This window comes from Cryptomeria japonica, chromosome 10 (genome assembly GCF_030272615.1).
Source record: "Cryptomeria japonica chromosome 10, Sugi_1.0, whole genome shotgun sequence".
NCBI classification, from domain to species: Eukaryota; Viridiplantae; Streptophyta; class Pinopsida; order Cupressales; family Cupressaceae; genus Cryptomeria; species Cryptomeria japonica.
In genome coordinates, this window is record NC_081414.1 from 97,001,307 (window position 1) to 97,027,141 (window position 25,835).

Below are 25,835 nucleotides of genomic sequence, written 5' to 3' on the forward strand. Positions count from 1 at the left end.
ATTTCTTAAGTTAATTGTTTCTTTAAATTGTAAAAAAGCTACAATGTATACTGAAAAATCTTAGGAAACTTATGATGTGGATCTCAACTGTTGATTTATGCTTATTATGGCATACTATAAATTATTATCACTATTAAATTCAATTCTCACATTCTTTCATTCGTACCTTCTAATATAATGCTTAACAAAGGCATAACCATTGCACCTCCTTTTGATGCAAATGCTAGTATAACTTAATTAAAAAATGTCTTAACTATAAATCAACTACATATATCACTTGCTATACTATAAATTAAAGACATAGGGAAAAACAAATATGCAATGAAATTTCTATCACTTTATTGAGTTAATATTCCATATATGGATGATATTAGCATGAACAAATAATACAATACTATAAGATGCAAATTATTTATCATTTTAAAACATGGGTTGACTTTACCCATTTATATAGTAAAATAGGTCAATGGTAATCGATGAAACGACACACAATTCTATGTAATCTAATTTTTTTTAAATAAAAGAAAGGGTAAAAGTTTATTCAACACAAAGAGAATTAAGAGCAAGAAGGGTCATAAGTCCAATAAAGAACAAAATATTAAACAATTTTATTTTGGTCAACTAACTGCTCCAACATGTGAGTCATAGACAATTCCAACTCAAGATATAGAATTAATTCACCTTTCAAGATATACAACACTAAATTTTATAATGGCCATTCCTTTTTGACGTCTATGAAGCCACATTTAAACATATTAATTAACTAAAAATAATATTTTTTTAAATTTTCAATAAATTAATACAATCAAATATACAGTTTGATGGCTGATTGCATAGACAAGAGCTTCCATTTTACCTCTATTTTATTTCTATAATATTTAACGACCGCATTCATAATTTTCATAATTTTCATAAATATAGGTTCCACAATTTTGACAGAATATATATATTTCTTAAAATTTTAACACTTACCACGGTCTCATATCAGAACACAATATTTGTAAATAAAAAATAAATTTTAGTAAAACAGTTTTAACTAATTATTGGTCCATTTTAATTTGCATGATTTCAATAATATTTTAATTATAATTGTGTATTCTTTTTATTCTAAATATTAAAAAATCATTTGTTTCAATTTATTATTTGATGTTTGACAGTTCTTGATGTAAGAGTGGATGTGTTAGATGCATATATTTGCTGCAGCAGATCATATCAAGAAGATCCTTGAACAGAAGCCAAATTTGAATACACATTTTTTAAACAACTGTGGTTGAATAGGCCAATCGCTTGAGGGACAAGGCATGGGTAATACAAGAAGAGGACATTAAAAAAAATAAAAACAACAAAAACATGCCATTTGAAAACACAGAATTGGTCTGGCATCTACATAAATTATTATTTTCCTGTATTGACTTTTGTGAAGGCTTTAGTTATCAATAGTATTGCTGAGCATTTCGGGTGAGTACTATCCTGCCAATCTTGTAGCTTAAGGCCCTTCAAAATATTCAGTTGATCATATATGCTGTTTGGTACGGTGGAAAATATGCAATGTAACAGCTCTGCATGAAAGGCGTTGAAATGATACTCACAAGCCCCTCTTTTCTACTGGGCAAGCAAAACAATCTGTAAGCCTTCAATATCCAATTTGCATTTTAGTTTTGGGTATTACTTCATTATTTGAATTCTGATTATTTTAATTTTTCCATCTAGGGTAACGATTGAGAGAGTAGTTTGTGACTGTAAATACGCATGTTTTGATTAACAATGCTAACATAAATAAATGTTAGTTACCTTTTGAAGTGCTTGGAAGAAATCAAATGAATAAATCTCTGCATGAATTTTTCAGTTGGATTTATGTATTAACAGTTCAAATTTGGAAGGAGGTGATGCTTTTGGGGTATCCTGCATGGCCTACCATACCAAGTGCAATGCATTTTCTTCTTGTGATTTGGCCTACTCTATTAAATGCAGGTTTGGTTTTGTTTCTATTTTTTGCTTCCCATGTGTTGTTTGTCTGTCAACCTTCTTTTACCCAATACTCTTTCAAGGGCTTCTGTAGAAATAGTAACAACCTTCGTTATCAACCCCTTTTCCTCTGAAAGTTATCATGGACTTGGGGAAGTGGGTTCCATCTGAGGAGTCAGATGAACGACCAGTATCAAAAAGGCTCTGTTTTGCCAATTCTCAGCTCTTTTATCACCTTCCTATCATGTGGTATGTTCTATCTTTTCCGACATCAATACATTCAATGCCTCGTCTTCTTCTGCAGAAGGCAATCCACCCTGAACATTACCACTGTCCTCCATCAAAGGATGATGATGAAAAACTTGGAAATGCAGCAACCGATTTGTTATATTTCCCCTTGTTGGAGAGTTCCTGTTTTGAGGAACTTCCCCTAGTCCAGCTGTTGCTTATTCAACTCCATGGCCCTGCAAAAAGATGGGGCAGTGAATGATTCCACTAGTGAAGTCAGTAGGTTCCATGACCTTGTTTTCAAACACAGGGTTATTCCATTTTATCCACAAAATACCAAAAGGACATTTACAGAGACAACTAACCATAAAGTATCAAAGATTCAAAAGAATTAGATTGTCAATGTCTATGGATGAGAGACAGTGCAATTAAGCTATGCGCTTTGTGCAACTGATTGGTTGGAAATTCTTTCAAAGCTGTTTGAGTTAAAAACTTAAAACATAGAGAATTTGAGGTGAAAGCTGCTTCTATTTGCTTTTGGTTGTTTTGAAGTCATATTTAGTTTCAAGGCTTGGTGCAAGCTATGCCTCTTAAAGTGCTATATATTGAATTTTTTTTCGGTGTACTGCAGTTTTTTTCTACCTGAATACAACTTGGTTTTTCCTAATCATTAGGTTCTCTAAAATTGAATTTTATGAACTATTTCCTCTGATGTGGTCTTTTGTGGAGATTTAGTGCCCACTGAGTTTCCCAGCCAGATTTGTATCTGAATGGTTTTTAAACCTTGAAGATATTCCAAATGAATCAGAAGCTACATGGACTTATGTGTTTGTGTGCTGAAATGAGTTATATGAATCCTGAGTAAACTCTTGGCCCCAAGTTATAAAGAATTTTCGAAGGTTGCATTTTGCAAGTCTATTGTTGTTTTCATTAATTTCTTGAGGGTACAAGATCCTACTCAGGCTTGGAAGCTCTTGTGGCAAAATCTAAATGTAATTTGGAAGTCGTAAAATATCTATTCTTTCAAACTTATATTGCTAGTTTTACTATATTCTCTCATTTTAAATGATGTGTATTGTATATTCCTCTCTTTTTGAAAGATGTTTATTGTATATTTTGGTACATGTTGTTGATGTAAGCCGATTTCTGGTGAATTAGTGAGCTAACTGATTGTTCTTCCTGTTCTTTTGATGTTGTTTGCAACTGCTACAACATTTGGGAGCAGCTGTACATCTGTGCAATGTAGAATTAACTGAGGTGTCTTGCGTGTGTCTAGTAGGGAATTCAAGACCGTGGAAGTGGTAATTAGATAAGGGCCAACTGAATAGTCAGCAGCAGGTAAATAGGTAATTACTCATACCAGCAATTACCCGAATTAAAGGGGATAGTTGCTTTATGCAAAGTTCAAACGAGTCTCCACCACTCACCATGTATGGTTGGCCACACCATCTTTCATATACGGTCCTTTTTCTAGGAAGTAGGGAGCATTTTCTGTAGGCTGCAGCCAACAAGGAACCTCCCACTGGGCATTTCGAGTTAGGATATATAAATTTATGTTGTCATAATCTCAATGAGATCTGTGTCTGTTTCTTTTTCTTTAGTAGATAATAATTGAGTACTGTATTTTCTTTTTGTCTTAATACTTTTCAGTCTGATGTGTTTGTTTTCATATGAAGTGAGTTTAACAAGTTGCAGTCTTCAGAGAAGTGTCTGCGACAGTTTGGTATAAGAGCATCATAAAATGCTGAGATTAAAAATTTTGTGAGGAGAGTTTTGATGGTCGAATGGGCAGCTGTGGTTATGGCCGTGAATGGAAAGATGGAGCTTTGTAAAAAAACTAAGGCAAAGGAAGAGGTAGAAGCTGACAAAGGACCAACAAAAGGAGTTGCAAAGATTAGAGATTGAATTGGAAGAGTTATGGTGGATGTTGGAGCAGTATGAGACATGCATTAATAGGAAAGCAAAGAAAAAGAAAACTGTAGTAAGGGCTTGGAAAGGTTGTGATAAGGCAAAGAAGAATAATGAAGTCCAACGGTCATGGACTTTTCCACTCTTTTACTTTCCCTCCATGATGGTCTCTTGATTTTCCACTTTGGAGACATTCAAATTCAAATAATGTGTATAATGTATTATTATTATTGCTGATGATAAAAGTTGCTGTACATGTAACTGTAAAACAGTATTAGTAAACAGAGTTTCCCCTGCTTTTCCTGTGGATGTAGCCATTATGTTGAACTATGTAATCTCTGCATTATTGTATGTGTGTGTTGTGTTTTATTTGCAACTGTTGAATCTGTTTTTTGTATTTGTTTATCTGCATATTATTATCAACAATTGGTATCAAAGCTGCAGTTGAGAAGCTGAATGGAAATTTGTGAAGAAATTCAGGAAAGATGGAAGAAGCAGATAAATGGAGAGTTGAAAAATTCTTGGGACTGAATTTCGGAAAGTGGAAGTTGTTAGTGGAAGCATTGCTAATTCAGAGAGACCTCTCAATCACGCTGGAAGGCAAAGCAAAGAAGCCGGCTACAATGGCTGATGAAGAGTAGGAGAAAATGGATAAGAAGACAAGGGCAACGATTATCCTTTCTTTATCTAGAAATGTGTTATTTAATGTTGCAACCAATAAAACAGCAAAGAGGATTCTTGGCATGACAATAATCAGGGATAGGCAGCAAAATCGGACTGTCACGAGAAAAATACATTAATAAGGTCTTCAATAGGTTTAATATGAAGCAAGCTCCCCCTTTGCTGACCATTTCTGCCTATCCTCCGAGATGTTTCCCAAGACAGAAGACAGAGTATCTGAAAGGGATCTCTTATTCATCTGCTGTTGGGAGCCTCATGTACACAATAGTATGCAGTAGACCTGACATTGCCCATGCAGTGGGAGTAGTCAGTAGATACATGAGCAATCCAAGTAAAACTCTTTGGCAAGTTGTTAAATGGATTTTGATATATTTGAAGGGCACTTCTAACCATGTTTTGTGCTTTGGAGGAAAAGATGCACAACTTCAAGGTATCGTTGATTCTGATATGGCCGGTGATTTGGACAAATGAAGATCAACTACTAGTTATGTTTTTACATTTGCTGGGGCAGCAATCAGTTGGGTTTCTAGATTGCAACAAGTTGTTGCACTCTCAACAATCGAAGCTGAATACATTGCTCTCACTGAAGGTGCTAAAGAAATGATATGATTGTAGAGTTAATTGGGTGAATTTGGATGCAAATAGCATGTTCTTACTCTCTTTTGTGAACCCAGCTGATGCATTGACAAAGATAGTCTCAAGGGAAAAGCTTGAGGTTTGCAGGGCTTCTCTTAGCATTGTCAAGATGTGACAATAAGCCTAGAAAAGTGGGGGAATATCTCTGAGCAACTTTCCTTGCAGTAATGGTTGGGCTTCAAGTGTGAGATTGTTGGATAATGTAAGTCCAATGGTCATGGACTTTTCCACTCCTTTACTTTCCTTCCATCGGTTGTCTCCTGGTTTTCCACTTAGGAGACTTTCAAATTCAAATAGTGTGGATAATGTATTATTATTATTGTTGGTGATAGAAGCTGTTGTACATGTAATTGTCAAATGGTATCAATAAACAGAGTTTCCCCTTCTTTTCCTGTGGATGTAGCCATTACGATGAACCACATTATCTTTGCATTATTGTGTGTGTTTGTTGTGTTTTATTTGCAACCGTTAAATTTGTTCTTTGTATTTGTTTATCTGCACATTATTATCAACATGCTTTCATATGAAGTAAGTTTAACAAGTTGCAGTCTTCAAGGAAGTGTCTACAATAGTTTGGTATCAGAGCATCTTAAGATGCTGGGGATGGAAATTTTGTGAGGAGAGTTTTGATGGTTGAATGGGAAGCTGTGGTTATGGTTGTGAATGGAATGATGGAGCTTTGCCAAAATAAACTAAGACAAAGGCAGAGGTAGAAGCTAACAAAGGACCAACAAAAAGAGTTGCAAAGATTAGAGATTGAGTTGGAAGAGTTATGGTGGATGTTGGAGCAGTATGATACATGCAATAATAGGAAAGCGAAGAAAAAGAAAAATGTAGTAAGGGCTTGGAAGGGTTGTGATAAGGCAAAGAAGAATGGTGAGAATAATACTCACCTTGTAAGCTACAGATATCTTCAGAAAGGGACACAATAAAGTCTTGGATTAGCCAAGAAATAGAACTATTGGAAAAAAGAAAGATTAAATCCCTTGAAGAGTTGGCGAAATATCAGTGGATAGAAGACCCTTAAATGTAATCTTCCAAGAATTTTAGAGAGCAGAAATAGATGAATGGGATGAAGATAATGTGAGCAAATGCACACTCCAATGAGAAATTGTAGGTGATTGAATGTATTGTCATTGATGGCAACCTTGCAATCCTATGGTACCGGCACCGGCAGACTCTACACCAGTAGATAGTTTACCGACAGTGGCAAAGATGATTACCGACACCCCAGCCGACAGGATTTTGTTTATTACATTTTGTATTTAATTGTAATATCTTTTTGTAAGCCGACAAGGCGAATTGTAATAGGACTCATATATAAGTATGAGATCTTGTAGATCATTTAAAAAGATGTGAACATGGTTAGATTATTGCAGAAGTAATATACGAATATAAAGGCAGATTTTGGAGTAAGGTTTATGGTTAGTGTATGAGCTTAAACCGGTATTGAACCTGGCATAGCAGATGCTGAACTGAAGAAGTACATGATATTGGATTTGTATAATCTATTTTTGTAAGTCAGTGAGACTTCCCTTTTTGTAATTAAGCAGTGAGCTTTAGGCAGTTGGCCTTCCTACATGTGCAGGCCCCTATTGTAAGTAATATTCATATATTGTCCAGTGAGTGAATATTGTGGGTCACAAATCCCACCGAGGTTTTTCCCACACCGGGTTTCCTCGTTAAAATATTGTGTTATGGTGTGCTTTCTATGTTGTGCTTATTGTTCTTATTTACTGCATTAATTCTGGTTTATCGCTACACTGTTTTGGAATGCAATTTGTTTAATAAGATCGGAAAATCTGTAAACCGATTAGATACTGATTCACCCCCCCCTCTCAGTATCTTTGGGAATCCTAACAATTGGTATTAGAGCTTGGTCCTCTTTTTTCAAAAGCCTAACAGCATGAGGGAGATTCTGACATCGGTACAGATGGATAATTTGAGAAAGCAAATGGAAACAGCTCTTGCAGATTATGATGCAGAAAAGTTGAAAAATATCAAACTTGAAGATGATCTGAAGGCTGCACAGGAAATCATTCAAGGACTTTAAGAGAATTATACTATTGCCCGGAATAAAAGAAGAGAACTTCATGAGAAGATGCAGAAAGATGATGATGAAAAAGAAACTCTTAATGATCTTGTAAGCAAGATGAAACAAGAAAACATGACCTTGAGGAATGAGATGTAAGATATGACTATGAGATTTTGTAAAGACATTGAAGACAGAAAGAAGAATGAAGATGACTTGGCTAGGAGAATCAATGATGCTGCAATTGAGAATCTAAGACTCAATCATGAAAATGACATGTTGAAGATAGATCTGATTCATTTAGAACATGATAAAACTGAACTCATGAGACAGAAAGATTTCTTGGAAAATGAGTTGGCTACTGCAAATCAACATAAGGAGAAATTCAAGAAAAGTTCAGAAGAACTTGATGATATGCTGAAAAATCAGAAACCTAATGGAGATACTAATGGTCTTGGCTTTGAAGTTGGTGAAAGCTCTGGTACTGCAAACAATCATGATCACAGTAAACCGGTAAGACAACCTAATGCATACAAATTTAATGGGAAATGCTTTAACTATAACAAGTATGGTCATAGAGAAAATTAGTGTAGATCTAGAAACTATCAGAACACTAATGCACCCACCGGTCAATGTTCTAAATGCAACAAAATTGGTCACAATTCAGAAAATTGCAGAATGAATGTAAGATTTTATGTTTGTGGAAGATTTGGACACTTATCTAATCAATGCAGAACACATATCGGCATAGGATATGGAAAAGCTATTCAGAACAATAATGTGACTTGTTATGCTTGTAACAAGGTTGGACATATTGCAAAATTTTGTAGAAGTAAGGCATCACCAGCAAATAACAAAGGACCCAGTTTGAAAGGTAAAGAGAAGGTTGATGAGGTAAAGCAAGAATTTTCAAAACAATGGATTAGAAAGTCAGATTAGAATGTTAATGAAGTTATTCCTTCACCGGTAGAACAGAGTATCACTCCACCGGCAGGAGATTCTTCATCTAACTGAAAAGAAATCCCTTGGGGGTATGGCAACAAATTGAAAACATGCTAGTTTACCCTCGGTTGATGGTAAGAAGATGAAATGCTTCTTTACCGGCAGATGAGTTAAGTTTTCACTTAACCAACAGGCATTTATTATGGTAGTTGAAGGAAATGACATTATAAAGCAAGTGTTTTTCACTCTTTTTCACTCACCGAGCATTCAAACTTCCTTAGAGCGCGAAAAACCCGAGCGAAGGCATCCACAGCGAGAAGTGAAGCAAAATCATTCAAGCATTCAAACCTAAAGGCAGATTAAGGTATTTATACAATGGCTTCCTCCTTTGCACCTGAATTCATTGCAAACCCTACTATAATTGAAGTGGTTAAACGCCCTAGGCCTGTATTTAAGATAATACCCGAAGTTGCGAAGCAAGATGATACCCTAGGAGCATTTTCTAAAATACCCAAAGGAGTTGCTTATGCTGAAGACCCTAGGATTTACATACATTGTCATATTGAAGAACTTGGTGCTGATGAGATTATGAACATGTATAGGATTGTAATTTGTGATGAAAATGGTAATGTGAAACCGGAACACAAGATAATTGAAACCCTAGGTTTTGTGGAAATACTTAGCATTCCCGATTTTCCAAGGAAGTTATAAGAATTGTACTTAGCAGAGCTCATGGGGAGTTCTTTTGGTTAGATTCCATCCATAAGATTACAAAAGAAGCAGTTAGGGCAGTGACTGGCTTACCTTCCATCGGTAGCAGACCAGAAAAAGGAAAGAAGGTCTCTAATGACACTGTGATGACCCTAACCGGTGCAACCCATGATAGCAGATCCTTGAGAGTAAATGATGTAAAGGATATTAATGTAAGATTCATTAGCATGATTCTAGGATACAAGACTACACATGCGAACAGATTAAACTCTGTTTCTAGTTTATGTATCAAGAGTGCTTATGACTTGGTGAACAGTAATGCAAAGATTGACATATGTGAATGGTTAAAAGATGAATTGATTGATAATCTGAAGAAAATCAAAGGAGAAAAGAAAGGTACTTTCAGATTTGGTAACTTACTTGTATGTCTATTGCTATACATCACTAAAGAAGTTCCCGGTATAGGTAGAAAAGAATTTGGTTTTGACATACCGGTAGGAAAACAACTCTTGGATATCTTTAACAACATGGGAGATGACAGGTAATTGAACACTTTTAGGCACTAAAGGCTAGAATGAAGATTAGGGAAAGACTATCTCAATCCATAGTTGACAAATACCAAAAGGAAATATGCTTTGTTATAAAGAAAGATGAAATCTGGATGGAGGCAGTGGTTCCTAGAACAATTTGGGTAACTGAAATGGGTTATGAGGCAGATGAAAACATAATAGAAACATATGCTAAAGCCCTCCTTGAAGCCCCTAGAGAACCAGCAGAAGAAGTATTTGGAAATGCAGAAACTATTGAAAGCAAAGTTCAATCACAGAAACGAATAAAGAAAACAGAACAAACAATTAGAAAAGCAACAAGACAGGCAAAAGAAATTAAGGAAAACATACTGAATATGATTGGTATCAAGGAGAGTGACATAGAAGGATTACAACCAGAAACTCATCGTTAACCGGTTGGTACCTCCTCTGACAGTGAAATACCGGCAGAGTTTCAGAGAGTAGAAAGGAAAAGGAAACCTTCACCGGTACCCGCTCCTACACCCAAGAGAACAAGAAGAAAAAAACAGGCTGTAAGGCCTATGGCAAAGAAAATAACACCAAGGAAGAAGAAGGAAAAACAAGTTATCCCTCCACTTGACAATCTCTTGAATGAAATAACTGAAGATGGAAACTTGTCAAATGTTAGCAAGTTGTATAGTACTTTTACAAATGAGGAAAAGGAAAGTATAGAAAACAGAGTTATTCCACACTTAGACATTTACAAGAAATTTTTGATAGAAGTTGTTGATGATCTACCAAGTGACTTGTACAGAAGATTAGATGCAAAAAGGTTAGCAATTGTGGAACTGGACAAGAAGATAAAGGTAGAAAAATTACTTGCAGTTCATCTAGTAAAATCAGCAGAAGAAATTGATGAATTGATAAGTGAGGTAAACTGGACAGCATTTTCCACTGGTCAGCAGCATGTAGCTTTAATGGCTGGCAGAGTAAATGAGATCACTGAAGAAACAACAGACAAATGGGATATTTCTTTGTGGAAAAGGAAAAGCAAGAAGAACTAAAACGACCAAAGACTTTTGAGGTTTATCAAAAGGAAAAGGATAAAGGTAAAGGCAAGGTAGGTGGTCCTCCGAGCATAAAAGTAACAGATAACTTGCCCCCACCTCCTTTTGATACTCCACCGATTGAAACTGTTGATACACCACCGGTAACTGATAATGTTGAGAGTATGGAGACAATGCATGAAGACACCAATCCTAATTCAGATGCACATGAAGTAAACATTGTGGTTGATAAGGAAACTGCTGAGAAGAATGATGTGGCAACTGAGCCACCGACTGCGGATATTGCTGTAGAAACACATATTGAGGATACAGTTGGAAATGTTGAGATTGGAATTGAAACACATACTGAACAATCCACTGATCCCCTGGATACTGGAAAGACATATACCACTGATGTACACACTGAAAAACCTATTGAGTTAGAGCAACCGGTTGATAACACAGAAATCTGTTGAGATACCGGCAGTAGACAGTTCAGAGGTACATACAGAGAAACCGGTAGATAATACTGAGACACAATCAGAGAAACCGGCAATGGAAAGCACAAAAAAACTGACAGAGGTACATTCTGAGAAGCATGAAGAGAAAAAGGTTGAGACAGAGACAGTGCCACCGGTAACAACTGAGAAACCCAAACCTTTGCTAGTTGAGATGCAGACTCAAATTGACCTACCGGAGGACAACTCAAGCAAAGAGGTTACTCACACCGGCGGATTGCAGATTGTTAAGGTAGTTGGACAATCTTCTGGTTCTTCCATGACAGAATTTAGACTGACAAATGTAACAGAGGTATTATTGGATTCCATCAAGAAAATCACAGAGTGTAATGCATAGGCATATAAGGCTATTGATGACACAATTCCTTTATTGAAATTGATTGCACCCAAGTGCAATGTGGAAAATAAAGATTCTTTGAGTCAACTAGACACATTGTCTAAATATATCACCGGCAATCTTTTGACAGTTGATCAAATTAATGAGGAGACATTCAGTGAGAAAATGAACAAGGAAAAAGAAAAATTCTTTGATGAGACTATAAAGAAGTGCACGGAACACATTGACACCCTCCTACCGGCACTAAACAAAACATTAACGAAATTTAAGGAGTTGTACAGAGACACATGTAAGACAAATATTTTGACAACAGATATAGACAAGGAGATCAGCACGGTATAGACATAAATAAATGATATAGCTGACAATCTCATCGGTTCATCAGAACCCATATCAGTAATAGAGCAGGAGATAGCAGGTTTTGAGGAAAAACTTGAAAAATTGGAAAAGAAAAAAGAAAGAATACAATACAAGGCTAAGGAACTGAAATGTAGACTTGGTCCGAAACTTGACATCCTCATCTCTTTGAGAAAAGAGATATCAGAGGCACTTGTTCAAGGACTTAAGACACCGGAAGAGCAAATGCACATACTCACCGGTACCATCCAAAGGACAGAGGCAGCATTAAAAGACAGTGAAAGGTTCACTAACAACTTAAACTTTGTACAAGCAGACATATTTCAGATTGTAACCCACCGGTTACAGGGATCCAGCTGAGAACTACACTCAGTTGACATTTTTGACAACCTTTGTCATTGATGTCAAAGGGGGATTAGTGGAGATGAGAAAAATAATGGACAGAAGAGATCATCTGCTCAAGGGGAGCACACAGTTTTGGAACACAGTTTTTTTGGTAAAATTATTGGACAACACATTTGGGATACATTTTTGGATTTTTCTCATGAGTGTTGCCATCAATGCCAAAGGGGGAGATTGTTGGCAAATGCACACTCTAATGAGAAATTGTAGGTGATTGAAGGTATTGTCATTGATGGCAACCTTGCAATCCTATGGCACCGGTGTTAATGCATAATAGCTTCGGTAAGATAAATGATTGAATGAGAGATAAATGAAGTCTCTCATTCAATCATTTATCATATCGATAACTATGATAAAACCATCAAGCAATTAATTCATCCTTGATAGCCATTCTATATTTGCATATGGACAAACTATTGATTAATCTTGTATTTAGATGAATATCGATTAAACATAATTAATGATGACACCGATTAAAATATTATCGGGTTGCATATTATATCGGGGTGCATGTAATATATATCGGAATGCATATCGGGTGGTATTATGTTAGTCACCGATAGTTATCGGTGTGTTAGTCTACACCGATAGTTATCGGTTGTCAAGGCTAACACACCGATAACTATCGGCTATTAGCATTGACAGTCACCGATATACTATCGGGTGTTAGCGCTTGGTAAACACCGATAATCTTCGGTCATACTCCACACCGATTGGCATTTACATAACATGCTGTTTGTTAGTATAAACAAAAAGGCACGATCAAGTAATGTCTTGATCGGTCATGACCGATCAAGGCATTGCTTGACCGTGCCTCATTTGTCATATACTTATAGTAAGTGGCATTCTTGAGATAGGACATAGAAAATATTAAATGTTCCTCTCATCTGCCACAAGCAAGAAGATAGTTAGATATATACAATAAGAAAGTAATAACACCAAATTAGATAATAGAATATAACTTGCATATTGAATGTAAATTGAACATCATTGACAACTGGCACCGGCAGACTCTACACCGGCAGATAGTTTACCGGCAACGGCAAAGATGATTACCGGCACCCCAGCCGACAAGATTTTGTTTATTACATTTTGTATTTAATTGTAATATATTTTTGTAAGCCGACAAGGCGAATTGTAATAGAACTCATATATAAGTATGAGATCTTGTAGATCATTTAAAAAGATGCGAACATGGTTAGATTATTGCAGAAGTAATATGCGAATATAAAGGCAGATTTTGGAGTAAGGTTTATGGTTATTGTATGAGTTTAAACCGGTACTGAACCTGGCATAGCAGATGGTGAACTGAAGCAGTACATGATATTGGATTTGTATAATCCATTTTTGTAAGTCAGTGAGACTTCCCTTTTTGTAATTAAGCAGTGAGCTTTAGGCAGTTGGCCTTCCTGCATGTGCAGGCCCCTATTGTAAGTAATATTCATTTATTGGCTAGTGAGTGAATATTGTGGGTCACAAATCCCACCGAGGTTTTTCCCACACTGGGTTTCCTCGTTAAAATATTGTGTTATGGTGTGCTTTCTATGTTGTGCTTATTGTTCTTATTTACTGCATTAATTCTGGTTTACTGGTACACTGTTTTGGAATGCAATTTGTTTAATAAGATCGGAAAATCTGTAAACCGGTTAGATACTGATTCACCCCCCCTCTCAGTATCTTTGGGAATCCTAACAGATAAAGAGGATGAGTGGGATGAAACTGTTGAGTTGTATTTTACCAAAGAGAGGAGGGTACTGATAATTACAATTCAAGAGAAGAAGAGATGGAATATTATTAAAGAGAAATACAACCTATCACACAATGTGGCCCAAGATGTTGTAGTAGTGGAAGCAGCCCTTATTAGAGAAGTTGTAGCCTTTATTGGGTTTGGAGAACACAACCAGCCAAAAGCAGCTAGTGAAATGTCTAGAGAATCTTATTATTGATGAACAAAGAGTAGAAGATCATCATTTCCTTGAATAAGGATTTTGAGTAATTGAAAGAAACAGAAGCACATACATTTGCTTGTAATAAGTGGGCAAAATGCAAAAAAGTTGTCTTATGAATGACATCACACAGGGCTAAGAAACAAAGACCTCCATATAGAAGATAAATTAGAAAGCATGCCTAAATGACATAATGTAGAGAACAAAGAAAATCATTTGGGCCTTTTTGTTTCTAATGTTATATGTGCAAGTGCAAAAATGGGTGGTATCAGTGATAAAAAGAACCATGATGATTTTTAGTGGAGGACCACTAAGCCTTCAAGGAGCTTGAAATAGAGAAAAAGAGGAGGATGTTTGTTCCAACAAGATGCTAAAAGCAAATGAAGAAAAAATGTGATGATTTGCAGAGGTGTATGCATATCTAATTTGGTGGAAGGGAACGTTGTGGCTTGATTCTTTAAGTCAAAAGGATGGTTCTACCATCTAACATAAACTCTTACTTGGATGTTTGATGTAGTAAGCATCCTAAATAGAAACAACCCTGTATCAGAAAATAGAAAATATAATAGTTGCATTCCTGATTTTCTGCGTTTTAGCTTTCTTAATGTCTGTTTTCAAATAAATTTTCTTTGAACTGGGGGTTCAAAGTTTTGAAAGGAGGAGAGAATGATGTAAGTTGCTTCCGGTGAATTAGTGACCTAACTGATTGTTCTTCCTGTTCTTTTGGGGCTGTTTGTAACTGTTCGGACATTTGGTAACTGTTGTACGTATGTGCTATTTGAAGAGTTAGAATTGAATTAAGAGGCTTGCATATGCCGAGTAGGGTATTCGAGACTGTGGAAGTGGTGATTAGATAGAACCTAACAGAATAGTAAACAGCAGGTAAATAGGTAATTACCTATACCAGCAGTTGCCTGAAATAAAGGGAATGGGTATTTTATGCAAACGAATTCCCTCCATTAACCATGTATGGTTGGTGACAAGATATTTTGTATATGGTCCTTTATCTGGAAGGAGGGAACATTCGCTACAGATCTGCTGCAGCCAACGGGAAACCCTGCCCCTGGGTATTTTGAGTTAGGATATATAAACTTATGTTGTCATATTGTAGATGAGATCTTTCTTGCTTTTAAATGTATATTAACTGAGAGCTGTATATTCTCTTTGTCTTAATTCTTTTCATCTGCTATGTTTGTTTTCATCCGAATTGAGTTTAACAAGTTGCAGCCTTCAGAGAAGTGTCTGCATCATGTGCGGTCAGTTGGATCTTGACACAAAGATTATATCTGGATTGCAGTTTCCTGCAGGGAATATGACCTGATTGACATGTTGAAGAAATTGCAATATACGACACTCATATTTGTTGGAGAGAGCTATCCTTTTCATACAGAAACTGTGTATGAATGCAAAAATGGACGAAAGATACAATCCTTTGGTTGAGGTGCAAAGACTTTTTTTAATCTAGCATCAAGCTATATTGTGTTGTCTTTATATCATGCCTTTTGTGGATGTATAACATCATTTGATACTCTTTTGGCAACATAGCATTTTTTTATTACATTGATTTTAAGTTTTTAACAGTCATGTAGTCAGTAGTAACAAATGAGAAAACGTGCAGGAAACTAGCTTCAGCTTGGAAGCATCAGAGAGGAAAGAAAGTATATTACTAATTGTCTTGAAACAAAATTACAAAGATAATCATTTGTGCAGGGTTAGTCTGAAAAGTTCTTCTTTCCAAGCTACATTGAAGTTGTATTTGTATATTTGTAAGGTTAATCTGAACAAATTCTCTGATTTGTTACAGATTTAATGAGTACATTTACAAGAAAACTATATTTCCAGTCACAGCTTATAGCCAACATACGAACCTGTCTCATCTTTGTGTGCTGGTAGACACGTATGCAAATGTGGAAGCATAGAAAAAACATGCGAACTGTTTGACAAAATCTCTCGAAGAAATGTAGTCTCATGTAATACCATGACTGCAGGAAGTGAAGAAAATGGATTTGGGATGTTTTTTCTCAAGACATGAAGTAAAAATTAAAATGATATTTCATTTTATACTTTAAAATGTTTATTAATTAGCCGTTGATAAGAAACCGTCATCACAATTTTCACAAAACTATCTTGCCAACATTTGGCAGGACTAGCCTGCAATGACTTGTTTTATATTGAAGTTTATGTTTTCACTTCAATGTATTAATTTTTCTTCACCGCCTGCATTTACATACAGGCCATGTTAAGCTTTACTCAAATTCATTCATCCTAAAGAAAGGAAAGAGAAAACGAGAATTAGATCAACATGATGAATTGTGAAATACCGTGTAGACAGAGAGTATGTGTGACAGCAGCTGGAGGATTCATAACCTCCTGCCTTATCAAAAATCTGCTTGAGAGAGGATACATAGTCAATGCTACCTGTAGAGAACCTGGTATGTCGTACTTTATAATCTCTATATATTTTTTATGTCATAATCACAAGTCTTTTTATTGTTCATACTTTCTGTTGATGCAGATAACCTAAGGAAAACTAGCCATCTTCTAAGCCTTCCTGGGGCGAAAGAGAGGCTCTACATCTTCAAGGCTGACTTGTTCGAGCAAGGCAGCTTTGATTCAGCTATTGAAGGCTGTGACTTAGTCATTAACATGGCCACATCCCTGGATTATACCAGAGATCCTGAGGTAATCACCTAAAAGTTAATGGTTGTCATGTTTTTAAAGTTGAAGTTGCAAATTAATAAGCTATATATTAGTTAATAGTTTAGGTGGTTTGGGTCAGAAGGAATTTTGTAGATATAAGTATATTTGACTCAAAATAACATTTGGATTTGTAATCTTTTGAGAAGTCACAATGCTTGTGAGTGTAATGGGTGTTAAGTGGTTCGTTCATACACATTAGAGATGGGTTCGTATGAACCATATTACTTATGAAATATGAAAGTAAAGATAGATTCAAAAATTACACATTTGAATCACGATGAAACAGTATATGATATATCAATTGATTAAGTTTGACTTTAATTATCTATTTTTTGAATCATTATCATGAAATATGAATTGATAATAATTGACTAAAAAACCAAACAGTTAAATTTCTATAAAATATCATATATTAATTGATTAAACTTTACCTTAATGTAAACCATTCTTAAATGAATATAAATTGATAAAAATTACTCAAAAATTATATAATTGAACTCAGATAAAACATCATATGACCTACTAAATATCTAAGCTTTAGCTTAATTATCTACTTAAATAAACTTCCCACATAACGTTAAATACTAAACTGTTTCTGAATTTGCCTTTTTTATTATATAAATAAGACTTAAAATTATCATTAACAATTTAACTATTATACTTTTGATGTTTATATAGAACGGTTTCATCCAACCCACCATTGATGGAACTCTGGATATTCTAAGAGCTTGCAAGTCAGCAAAAACAGTGAGGCGTGTGATCCACACTTCATCTATCACAGCAGCTACCCCAGTGGATGAGAACGGTAAATTGAAAGACTGCCTTGATGAATCCTGCTGGACTCCCATTAACTACATGAGAAGGGAAAAGCCCCAAAACTGGGTAGCTAACTACACTTGAGCTCAAAATTTCTTTACATACTTTTCGGAATCGATAGCTCTCCACATTTGTAACATATCAGTCTATATTATATGTCACCTTGTTCAGATGTATTACGTGGCAAAGACATTAGCTGAGCAGGCAGCTCTTCAGTACGGCGAAGATAACGAGATTGAAGTGATAACAGTGTTGGCAGCTCTTGTGGGTGGCCCTTCCATCGCTCCAACTTTGTCTAGCGCTCTCATAACATTAACGCCAATCACAGGTATATATACAGCCCAACCGAAAGATATGGTTTGTAATGATGAATAAGGTCTTTTCACAGTCAATAGTTGTTTATAAGATGTTTTTTTTTTATTAAATTAAATATTATTGAATTCACATTCTGTATCAGATCACATGATCTATTGTGAGAATAATAGATAAATTATGTTGTCAATATAATTAATCTTTTATCTTCATGAGAGATCATTTGATTCAAAAATTTGATTAAAAAATATTTAACATAATTTAATCAAATTTTTTTTATCAAATACATTTTAATGTACTCTGTGATCCGTCATAAAAATAAATGACGTTGAATAAACAAGTGTCAACATCTTTTTTCGATGAAGGATCATAACTTTGATTCAAAAATATTTAACATAATTTAATGTAGAAAATCTTATTAAATAACATTCTAATGTACTAATCATTCAGATGGCTGACTGTAATCAATGATTTCAGGCAACCAAGAATGTTGTGAGATTTTGACATCATATCAATCTTTGATGGGCTCCGTCCCACTAGTCCACGTGGAGGATGTATGCAATGCTCACATGATGTTGATGGAGCACCCATCTGCACGGGGTCGCTATTTGTGCTGTTCAGACGCTCCACTCATTCCTGACATGGCAGATTTCTTTCGTAAACTCTATCCGGAGATTCCCATAATTTGGGAATTTGAGTAAGCAAAACAAACTCATACAAAACTGTCTTTCCGTCTATTCATGCACATTATTTGATATGAAATTAGCGTATTGATATTGTTCTTGTTTATGCGTCTGTAGAGAGACAGATGTGGATCAAGAAGTGCAGTTGCAGAAAAGGCCTGTTCGAATTGCTTCGAGTAGATTGAGTGAAGTGGGTTTCGCTTACAAGTATGGGATGGAGGAAATCATTAGTCACACTGTTGAATGGGCCAAGAAAATGCAAGTGTTGTGAGCCTTTGTGAAAGACAATTTGAAAGTAAAGCCAAACTACCTGTGACAAGGTGGAAACTAACCGGGGTCGCACCCGCTAGAGCTTTTGCCCTAGTATATTTATAAATTAAGCATATAAAATATGATATATAATTTATATTAAAGTTAGATGGAGTATATCATGTTCTTAAAAGTTAATGGTGTAGTTCAAAAACAAAACAAATGATCATATCATTATATCAAAAAAAATATAAATAGGAGGAAGATAATTTATATTAAAGCTAGATGGAGTATATCATGTTCTTAAAAGTGAATGTTGTAGTTCAAAAACAAAAGAAATGACCATATCATTATGCAGAAAGAACAAAAATAGGAGGAAGATAATTATGAGATGGTTTGGGAGGTCCTACCCATAAAAATGGGCAACCAATCCATGATGGTATCCTTTTTATCATTGACTTCTTGTTGATCATCAAGAGCTAAGCAAATAGGATAATCATAAGGTCTAGTTGAGTGAACTTCCCATTGTCATGCCTACTTGGGAGGTCATGATCAAGTTGAGAGGTAACCATGTGCAAGAGATTAGCCATAGTGTTAGCATTGAACGGATCAATGAGACCCATAAGACCTAATGAGTGCAATCAATTCCCAACTAATCCTAGTGTGGCTAATGCTTCCACAACTCAATGGATACGCTTATTCACCATAATCAAGTAACCTTTTGGGTTATGTTGCTATTTCATTTACATGTCAATCCAAGGATGTATTTGACACAACCATGATTCGGAGGATCCTCAAAGAGAACAATCCAGATCATGCAGCAAGAGTAACACAATAGAAGCAACAACACAAAACATAAAAAATGGAAATTTAGACATCTGCTTCATCATATATTCATCATAGAACATCCGGTAACATTCGGGTTACATGTAGGCTAACATGCTCGGTTATAGACTACATCTCAGAATATGATTCATCCAGACCTCCAAGAAGTATACAAATTACAATTTAGGAATCTAGATCATCATACAATTTCGCTTTGCTTCAAAGGATCACATACAACAATATATATATATATATATATATATATATATATATATATATATATATACTATTAAGAAAACATTCGGGTCAGCCACAAAAGATTACATTTACCAAGGAAGGAAAATGAAACGTGTAAAATAGGTCGGCCCCAAACATGAAGATCTCATCCGCCAAGAACAAACATGAAATGCGGACCACAAAGGAGGGTTGGCCAAGGGCCTAAGAACATTGTGTGTGGTGCCAAATTGTTCCGCAATCCAAGGAATCGTTTCGCACAAGAAGAAATCTCCAACATAGACGATAAGCTCAAAACTGCTCCAGAACCAAGAATTAAACTCTTCAGAAGGAATAACTTGTCGAAAAAGAATCCAAATGAACTGGAAATCTGAAATGATGAACAAGATCAAGCCTGGAAGCCGAAAATTTGATCCACAACGAAAAAGAAACAAGTACCAGAAAATGCTGAAAGTAACACAAACTGCAACAAGAACAAAACTAAAAGCAAATATTTTTGGTTGATGCAAGATTGCTAATAGACCGGGGATGCTCCTGCATTAGACACCTCAGACATTTAAGATGTTCCATGAGAGAGAACTCATGAACATCGAAAAGGATTCGGGATATAAACCCCATCCTCATTTTTGATCCAAATGTCTTCTTTGTCTGCAAAATTCTTCCTCACCTCTTTCGGAACCTTAGCCGGATTCTCTAGCTTCTGTTTTTCTTTATCTTCCTTTACTTGCTTCATACCTGCACACTGTCTCTGACTGTTGCTCTTTTGCAACTCTGATTGATTTCTGCCACAAGATTTCATCCGGTCTGCCATCATCACCTTAACCTTACTGCCATCCGATACCAACTTGCTATTAGACCTATCCACTAGATCATTTTTGCAAATCCATACTTCCATTCGGTGTATCCTTTGCAATCTACTTATCAGCACTGCAATTCTTCACAAGACTCAAATTTTCACTGCCTTCTCCTTCTCCTTCAAAGAAGCCAAAGTAAACTTCTGCCCATCCTTCTCAATAGTGATCAGGTTTCTTCTACAATCATAAATAGCTCTTCTATCAAACTGCCAAGGTCTATCCAACAAAACATGATAAGCACTCATATGCAAAACGTCACACAAGACTTCATCCTTGAAAGGTCCAATATTAAAATTCACCAAGCATTGCTCTCTCACTTCCACCTTATGATCATCTTGCAACCAACTCACCTTGTAAGGGCAAGGATGCTCAAGCCTTCTCAAACCAAGCTTCAGTACCATCTCCTCTGATACCAAATTATTAGTACTTCCAGTATCCACAAGAACTTTACAACACTTATCACCTGATTTGCATACAGTCCGGAAAAGATTCTTCCTTTGAGTAGGTCTGGTATCTTCACTGTTCTGCTCCATCAAGACTCTTTTGAACAAAAGGGACTCTCCTTGCTCTGGTTCTAACACATTTTCTCCGGTAACTCTAGCTCCCTAATCCTCATTTGCCATGCAATTCCTTGCCATTCCTTGCTTACACTCAAAAGATCTATTTTCGGTTTCTCCACACTTAAAACATCTACCCAATAACTCCTTGCTACTACTGCCATTCCCTTTTCTTTGTGTCTTCTGATTTGGTTCTTTACTCCACTTAGATTTTGATTCTTCTTCAACATTCTGCTTCTTTATATCGGCATTCACCTGCCCCTTATATCTCTCCTTTCCTCTAGGGTTATTCCGCTATCTCTTTTTCACTTTATCTTTAGCCTTCAAGGCATATTGATAAGCCTCCTCAACTGTAGAAATCTTTAGCATACTCATCTCATCCTGAATGTTAAATCGGAGTCCATTTATGTATCTAGCCACCTTCTCCCTATCCATCTCTCAATGATTGGATCTGATCATTACCTTGTAGAATTCCTTAGTATACTCCTTCACACTCATGCCCTACTTTAGGTTCTGCAACTTTTTGAACAACTCCAACTCATAGTCTCCCAGAATGAATATAGCCTTCAATCTTGCGACCATCTATCTCCACCAGGTGATTTTCATCTCACCGTTCTCCATTCTATCTCTCTGCAACTCTTTCCACCATAAAGAAGCATGCCCTTTCAACTTAGTTTGTGCTAACCAGACTCTTCGTGGGTCCTTATTATCTTCAAACTCGAAGCAGTCCTCCAACTCTTCGATCCAGTCTATTAGGTCTTCCAAATTCAATTAATCTGAAAAGTTAGAAACCTCAACTTTATGAATTTTACTCACTTGCACCACCGCTCTAATAAGTCTTTCTTCTCTTTCATCTCCTGGTCCTTAAATCTCTTCAGCATCAAGCTCTTCTTCTACCTCTTCATACTCATCCTTTGATTCTGGATTCCTCTGTAAACCAGCCAATGCGTTTCAAATCTCATTCCTCATCTCATTCTTGAAATCCTCCATTATCTGCTCTACCCTTCTAGGGTTCATTCTTCTTGGCGGCATCTCCTCCTTTGTTCCGGTGCAACTGCCTCAACTCGGTGATCTGACTACAAGGTTTCAATTGCCTCTCTGTTGGCAATCTATTGAACACACAAGCAGCCTGCCTCAAATCAGCGATCTGTTCACCCAAAGAAATGCCTCAAGGTTCGCAACCAACTCTCTGTTAGGATTAATGATAGTCCCAAAGATACTGAGAGAGGGGGGGGGTGTGAATCAGTATCTAACCGGTTAACAAAATATTTAAACTTATTAAGAACTTTGCATCCCAAAATGGTGTACCAGTAAATAAGAATTAATGCAACAAATAAGAATAACAGAGACAACATAGAGAACACACCATAGCACAAGATATTTAATGAGGAAACCCGGTGTGGGAAAAACCTCGGTGGGATTTGTGACCCACAATATTCACTCACTGGCCAATGAATAAATATTACTTACAATGAGGGGCCTGCACATGCAGGAATGCCAACTGCCTAGCGCGCACTACTCAATAAAAGTCACATTGACTACAAAAGTGGATTATGAAATCCAATACAATGTACTACTTCAAATCAGCATCGACTATGCCAGGTTCAGTACCGGTTTAAGCTCATTCTATAATCAAAACCTTCGTTGTCAACTATATCACCTTATACACAATTTTCATACTTCCATACATGCTAAATGACTTATAAGATCTCATAGATATATATGAGTCTTTTACAATATGCCATGTCGGCTTTTACAAAAGATAATTACATTTAAATACAATAAACAAAAGTTTATTCCCTGTCGGCTGGGGTGCCGGTATGCATTGTTGCCGCTACCGGTGAAGTGTCTGCTGGTGTATGTAGATGTCTATTGCCGGTGTCGATAACTGCCGGTGGCTTACCAGATGAATACCAGTTGGTTGGCATCAATGACAAGATCAACTATTCTCATAAGAGTGTAGAATGCCAACAATCTCCCCCTTTGGCATTGATGGCAACACTCATGAGAAAAATCCAAAAACTGTTCCAAAAACCAAAGTCCAAAAAGTTACCAAAAAGATGTGCTCCCCCTAAGCAAATGATCTCTTCTGAATAATCATTTTTCTCTCTCCACTACTCTCCCTTTCACATCAATGACAAAGGTTGTCAAAAATAGTCAAATGAGTGTAAAAATGTCACCTCAAAGTTTGTAACCGGCTGGTTACAATCTGGAATATATCTGCGAAAACCAAATTAAGACTCTGCATGAATCTGTTGCTGTCATTCAGGGTTGTCTCAGTCTGTTGGATTGTGCCGGTGAGATGATGCACGTGCTCTTCCAGTGATCATTCTCCTTGAAGTAATGCCTTAGAGATTTCATTTCTTAGAGAGATTAAATTGTCCAACTTAGGACCAAGTTTGTATTTAAGTTCTTTGGCATTTGACTTAATCCTTGCCTTTTCTTTCTCAAATTTCTCCAATTTCTCCTCAAAACCTTCTATTTCCTGCTCAGTAACTGATATAGGTTTGGATGAACCAATTATGTTATCAGCTATGTCATCTATTTCTTTCTGTACTCTGCTGATCTCCTTTTCTATGTCCTTTGTCAAAAGATGTGGTTTGCATGTTTCTCTGTACAGCTCTTTATATTCCAAAATTATAGTGTTCAGTGCCGGTAATAGTGTATTCATGTGTTCTGTGCACTTCTTTATAGTATCCTCAAAGAATTTATCCTTCTCCTTTTCAACTTTCTCTTTGAAGGTGTCCTCATTCACCTTATCAACCGTTATTACATTGTTAGCAATGAATTTGGACAATGTGTCCAATTTACCTAAAGAATCCTTTACATGATCTATGTTACATTTTGGTGCAATCAATTTAAGCATTGGTATGGTGTCATCAATTGCCTTGTAGGCCAATGCATTACAGTCTGTTATCTTTTTGATTGAGTCCATGAGTACCTCTGTTACATTAGTAGGTCTGAATTCACTTGATGAAGTGCCAGATGTCTGACCTATTACCTTAATTACCTCTTTGCTTCCAATATTTGTAACCATTTTGCTTGTGTTAACCTCTGGTGGATTAGTCTGAGTTTGCATTTCAACTAGTAAAGGTTTGTCTAAAAGTTTAGGTGTCTCAGTGATTGCCGGTTTCTCTGCTTCAATATGTACCTCCGCCTCAATAGGTTTCTCTCTATGCTCAACTGTCGGTGTCTCATACTCAGTAGGTTTCTCTGTGTTAGCATCTATACCTTCAATATTCTTCCTAGTATCCAATGGTTGCTCTGTTTGCAATGATTGCTCTGTTGGGATCTCAACCTTAATAGTCTCTACTGGTTTTTCAACAATGTTGCCATTATCATCCTTAACCTCTGTAGTGTCCTTGTCCACAACAATATTCACTTCCCGAGTATCCACATTCATGGTGAATAGTATTTCAGATTCAGGATTAGTGTCATCATGTGTGATACATTCACTGTCAGTAACCAGTGGATCAACATTATGTACCGGTGCAGTATCCAAAGGTGGCGGTAAATTGTCAGTGATATTGATGTTTGGAATACCACCAATTTTACCTTTCCCCCTATCCTTATCCTTCTGATACACCTTGAATGTTTTCTTTGGCCGGTTCATTTCCTCTTGTTTTTCTTTTTCCACAAATAATATATCCCATTTATCAGCAGTCTCCTCTGCAATCTCATTTACTCTACCTGCCATCAAATTTACTTGTCGGTGACCACTAGCAAAAACGGATCTATTAGCCTCACAAATTAGATCATCAATTTCCTCTTTTGAGTTAACTGGATGTACAACTAGAAGTTTTCAACTTTTAGTTTCTTATCCAATTCCATCACTGCAATCCTTTTTGCATCTAATCTTCTATATAGTTCATTAGGTAAATCATCCACTACTTCAATTGAAACCTTTTTGTATATATCCAGATGTAAAATTATAGTGTTCTCAATGCTTTCCTTGTCTGAATCTTTGAATGTGTTATACAATTTACTCACATTAGCCAAATCACCATCATTAGTTATTTCATTTAGTAAATCATCTAATGAAGGTATGACCGGTTTCTGTTTCTTCTTGGGAGTTAGTTTCTTAGCCAGTTGCCTTAGTGCCTATTGTTTCTTCCTTAAAGTCCTTGTTCTTTTGGGTGAAGGAGAGGGTACCGGTGAAGGTTTTCTCTTTCTCTCAACTCTTTTGAATTCAACTGGTATCTCACTGTCAGAAGATGTGCCAACCAGTGAAATGTGTGCCTCTGGTTGCAGTCCTTCCAGCTCACTAGCCGTTATCCTAGTAAAGTTCATAACATTTTCTTTGATTTCTTGTACCTTCTTTGATGCATCCCTAATATACTTTTTCTTTTCTTCCTTTGCTTCATTGTTTTCACACCACTCTCAATAG

The 25,835-nt window shown here is 36.2% G+C and overlaps 1 protein-coding gene across 4 annotated transcripts; it reads left to right on the forward strand.

Moving 5' to 3' along the window:
* Nucleotides 1–1,174: 1,174 nt before the first annotated feature.
* On the forward strand, nucleotides 1,175–19,146 carry LOC131052622 (dihydroflavonol 4-reductase). 4 transcript variants are annotated; one of them, XM_059213609.1, is made up of 11 exons: nucleotides 1,196–1,458; nucleotides 1,558–1,625; nucleotides 15,516–15,659; nucleotides 15,837–15,929; nucleotides 16,023–16,251; nucleotides 16,452–16,650; nucleotides 16,734–16,900; nucleotides 17,597–17,800; nucleotides 17,906–18,062; nucleotides 18,524–18,743; nucleotides 18,847–19,146. In XM_059213609.1, the coding sequence occupies exons 6-11, from the start codon at nucleotides 16,521–16,523 to the stop codon at nucleotides 18,998–19,000; spliced, it is 1,032 nt and encodes a 343-aa protein (XP_059069592.1). In that variant the 5' UTR covers nucleotides 1,196–1,458; nucleotides 1,558–1,625; nucleotides 15,516–15,659; nucleotides 15,837–15,929; nucleotides 16,023–16,251; nucleotides 16,452–16,520; the 3' UTR covers nucleotides 19,001–19,146. The 4 variants fall into 4 exon arrangements, with proteins under 4 accessions (XP_059069589.1, XP_059069592.1, XP_059069591.1 ...); XM_059213608.1 differs by having other exon boundaries at nucleotides 1,196–1,625; XM_059213606.1 differs by lacking the exons at nucleotides 15,516–15,659; nucleotides 15,837–15,929; nucleotides 16,023–16,251 and having other exon boundaries at nucleotides 1,175–1,458.
* Nucleotides 19,147–25,835: the final 6,689 nt, after the last annotated feature.

Coding starts and splice junctions, on each gene's coding strand:
- LOC131052622 (XM_059213606.1), top strand. CDS start 16,521: ATGATGAATTGTGAAATACCGTGTAGACAGAGAGTATGTGTGACAGCA. Junction 17,801..17,905: donor GGGAAAAGCCCCAAAACTGG/GTAGCTAACTAC, acceptor CACCTTGTTCAG/ATGTATTACGTGGCAAAGAC. Junction 18,063..18,523: donor AACATTAACGCCAATCACAG/GTATATATACAG, acceptor CAATGATTTCAG/GCAACCAAGAATGTTGTGAG.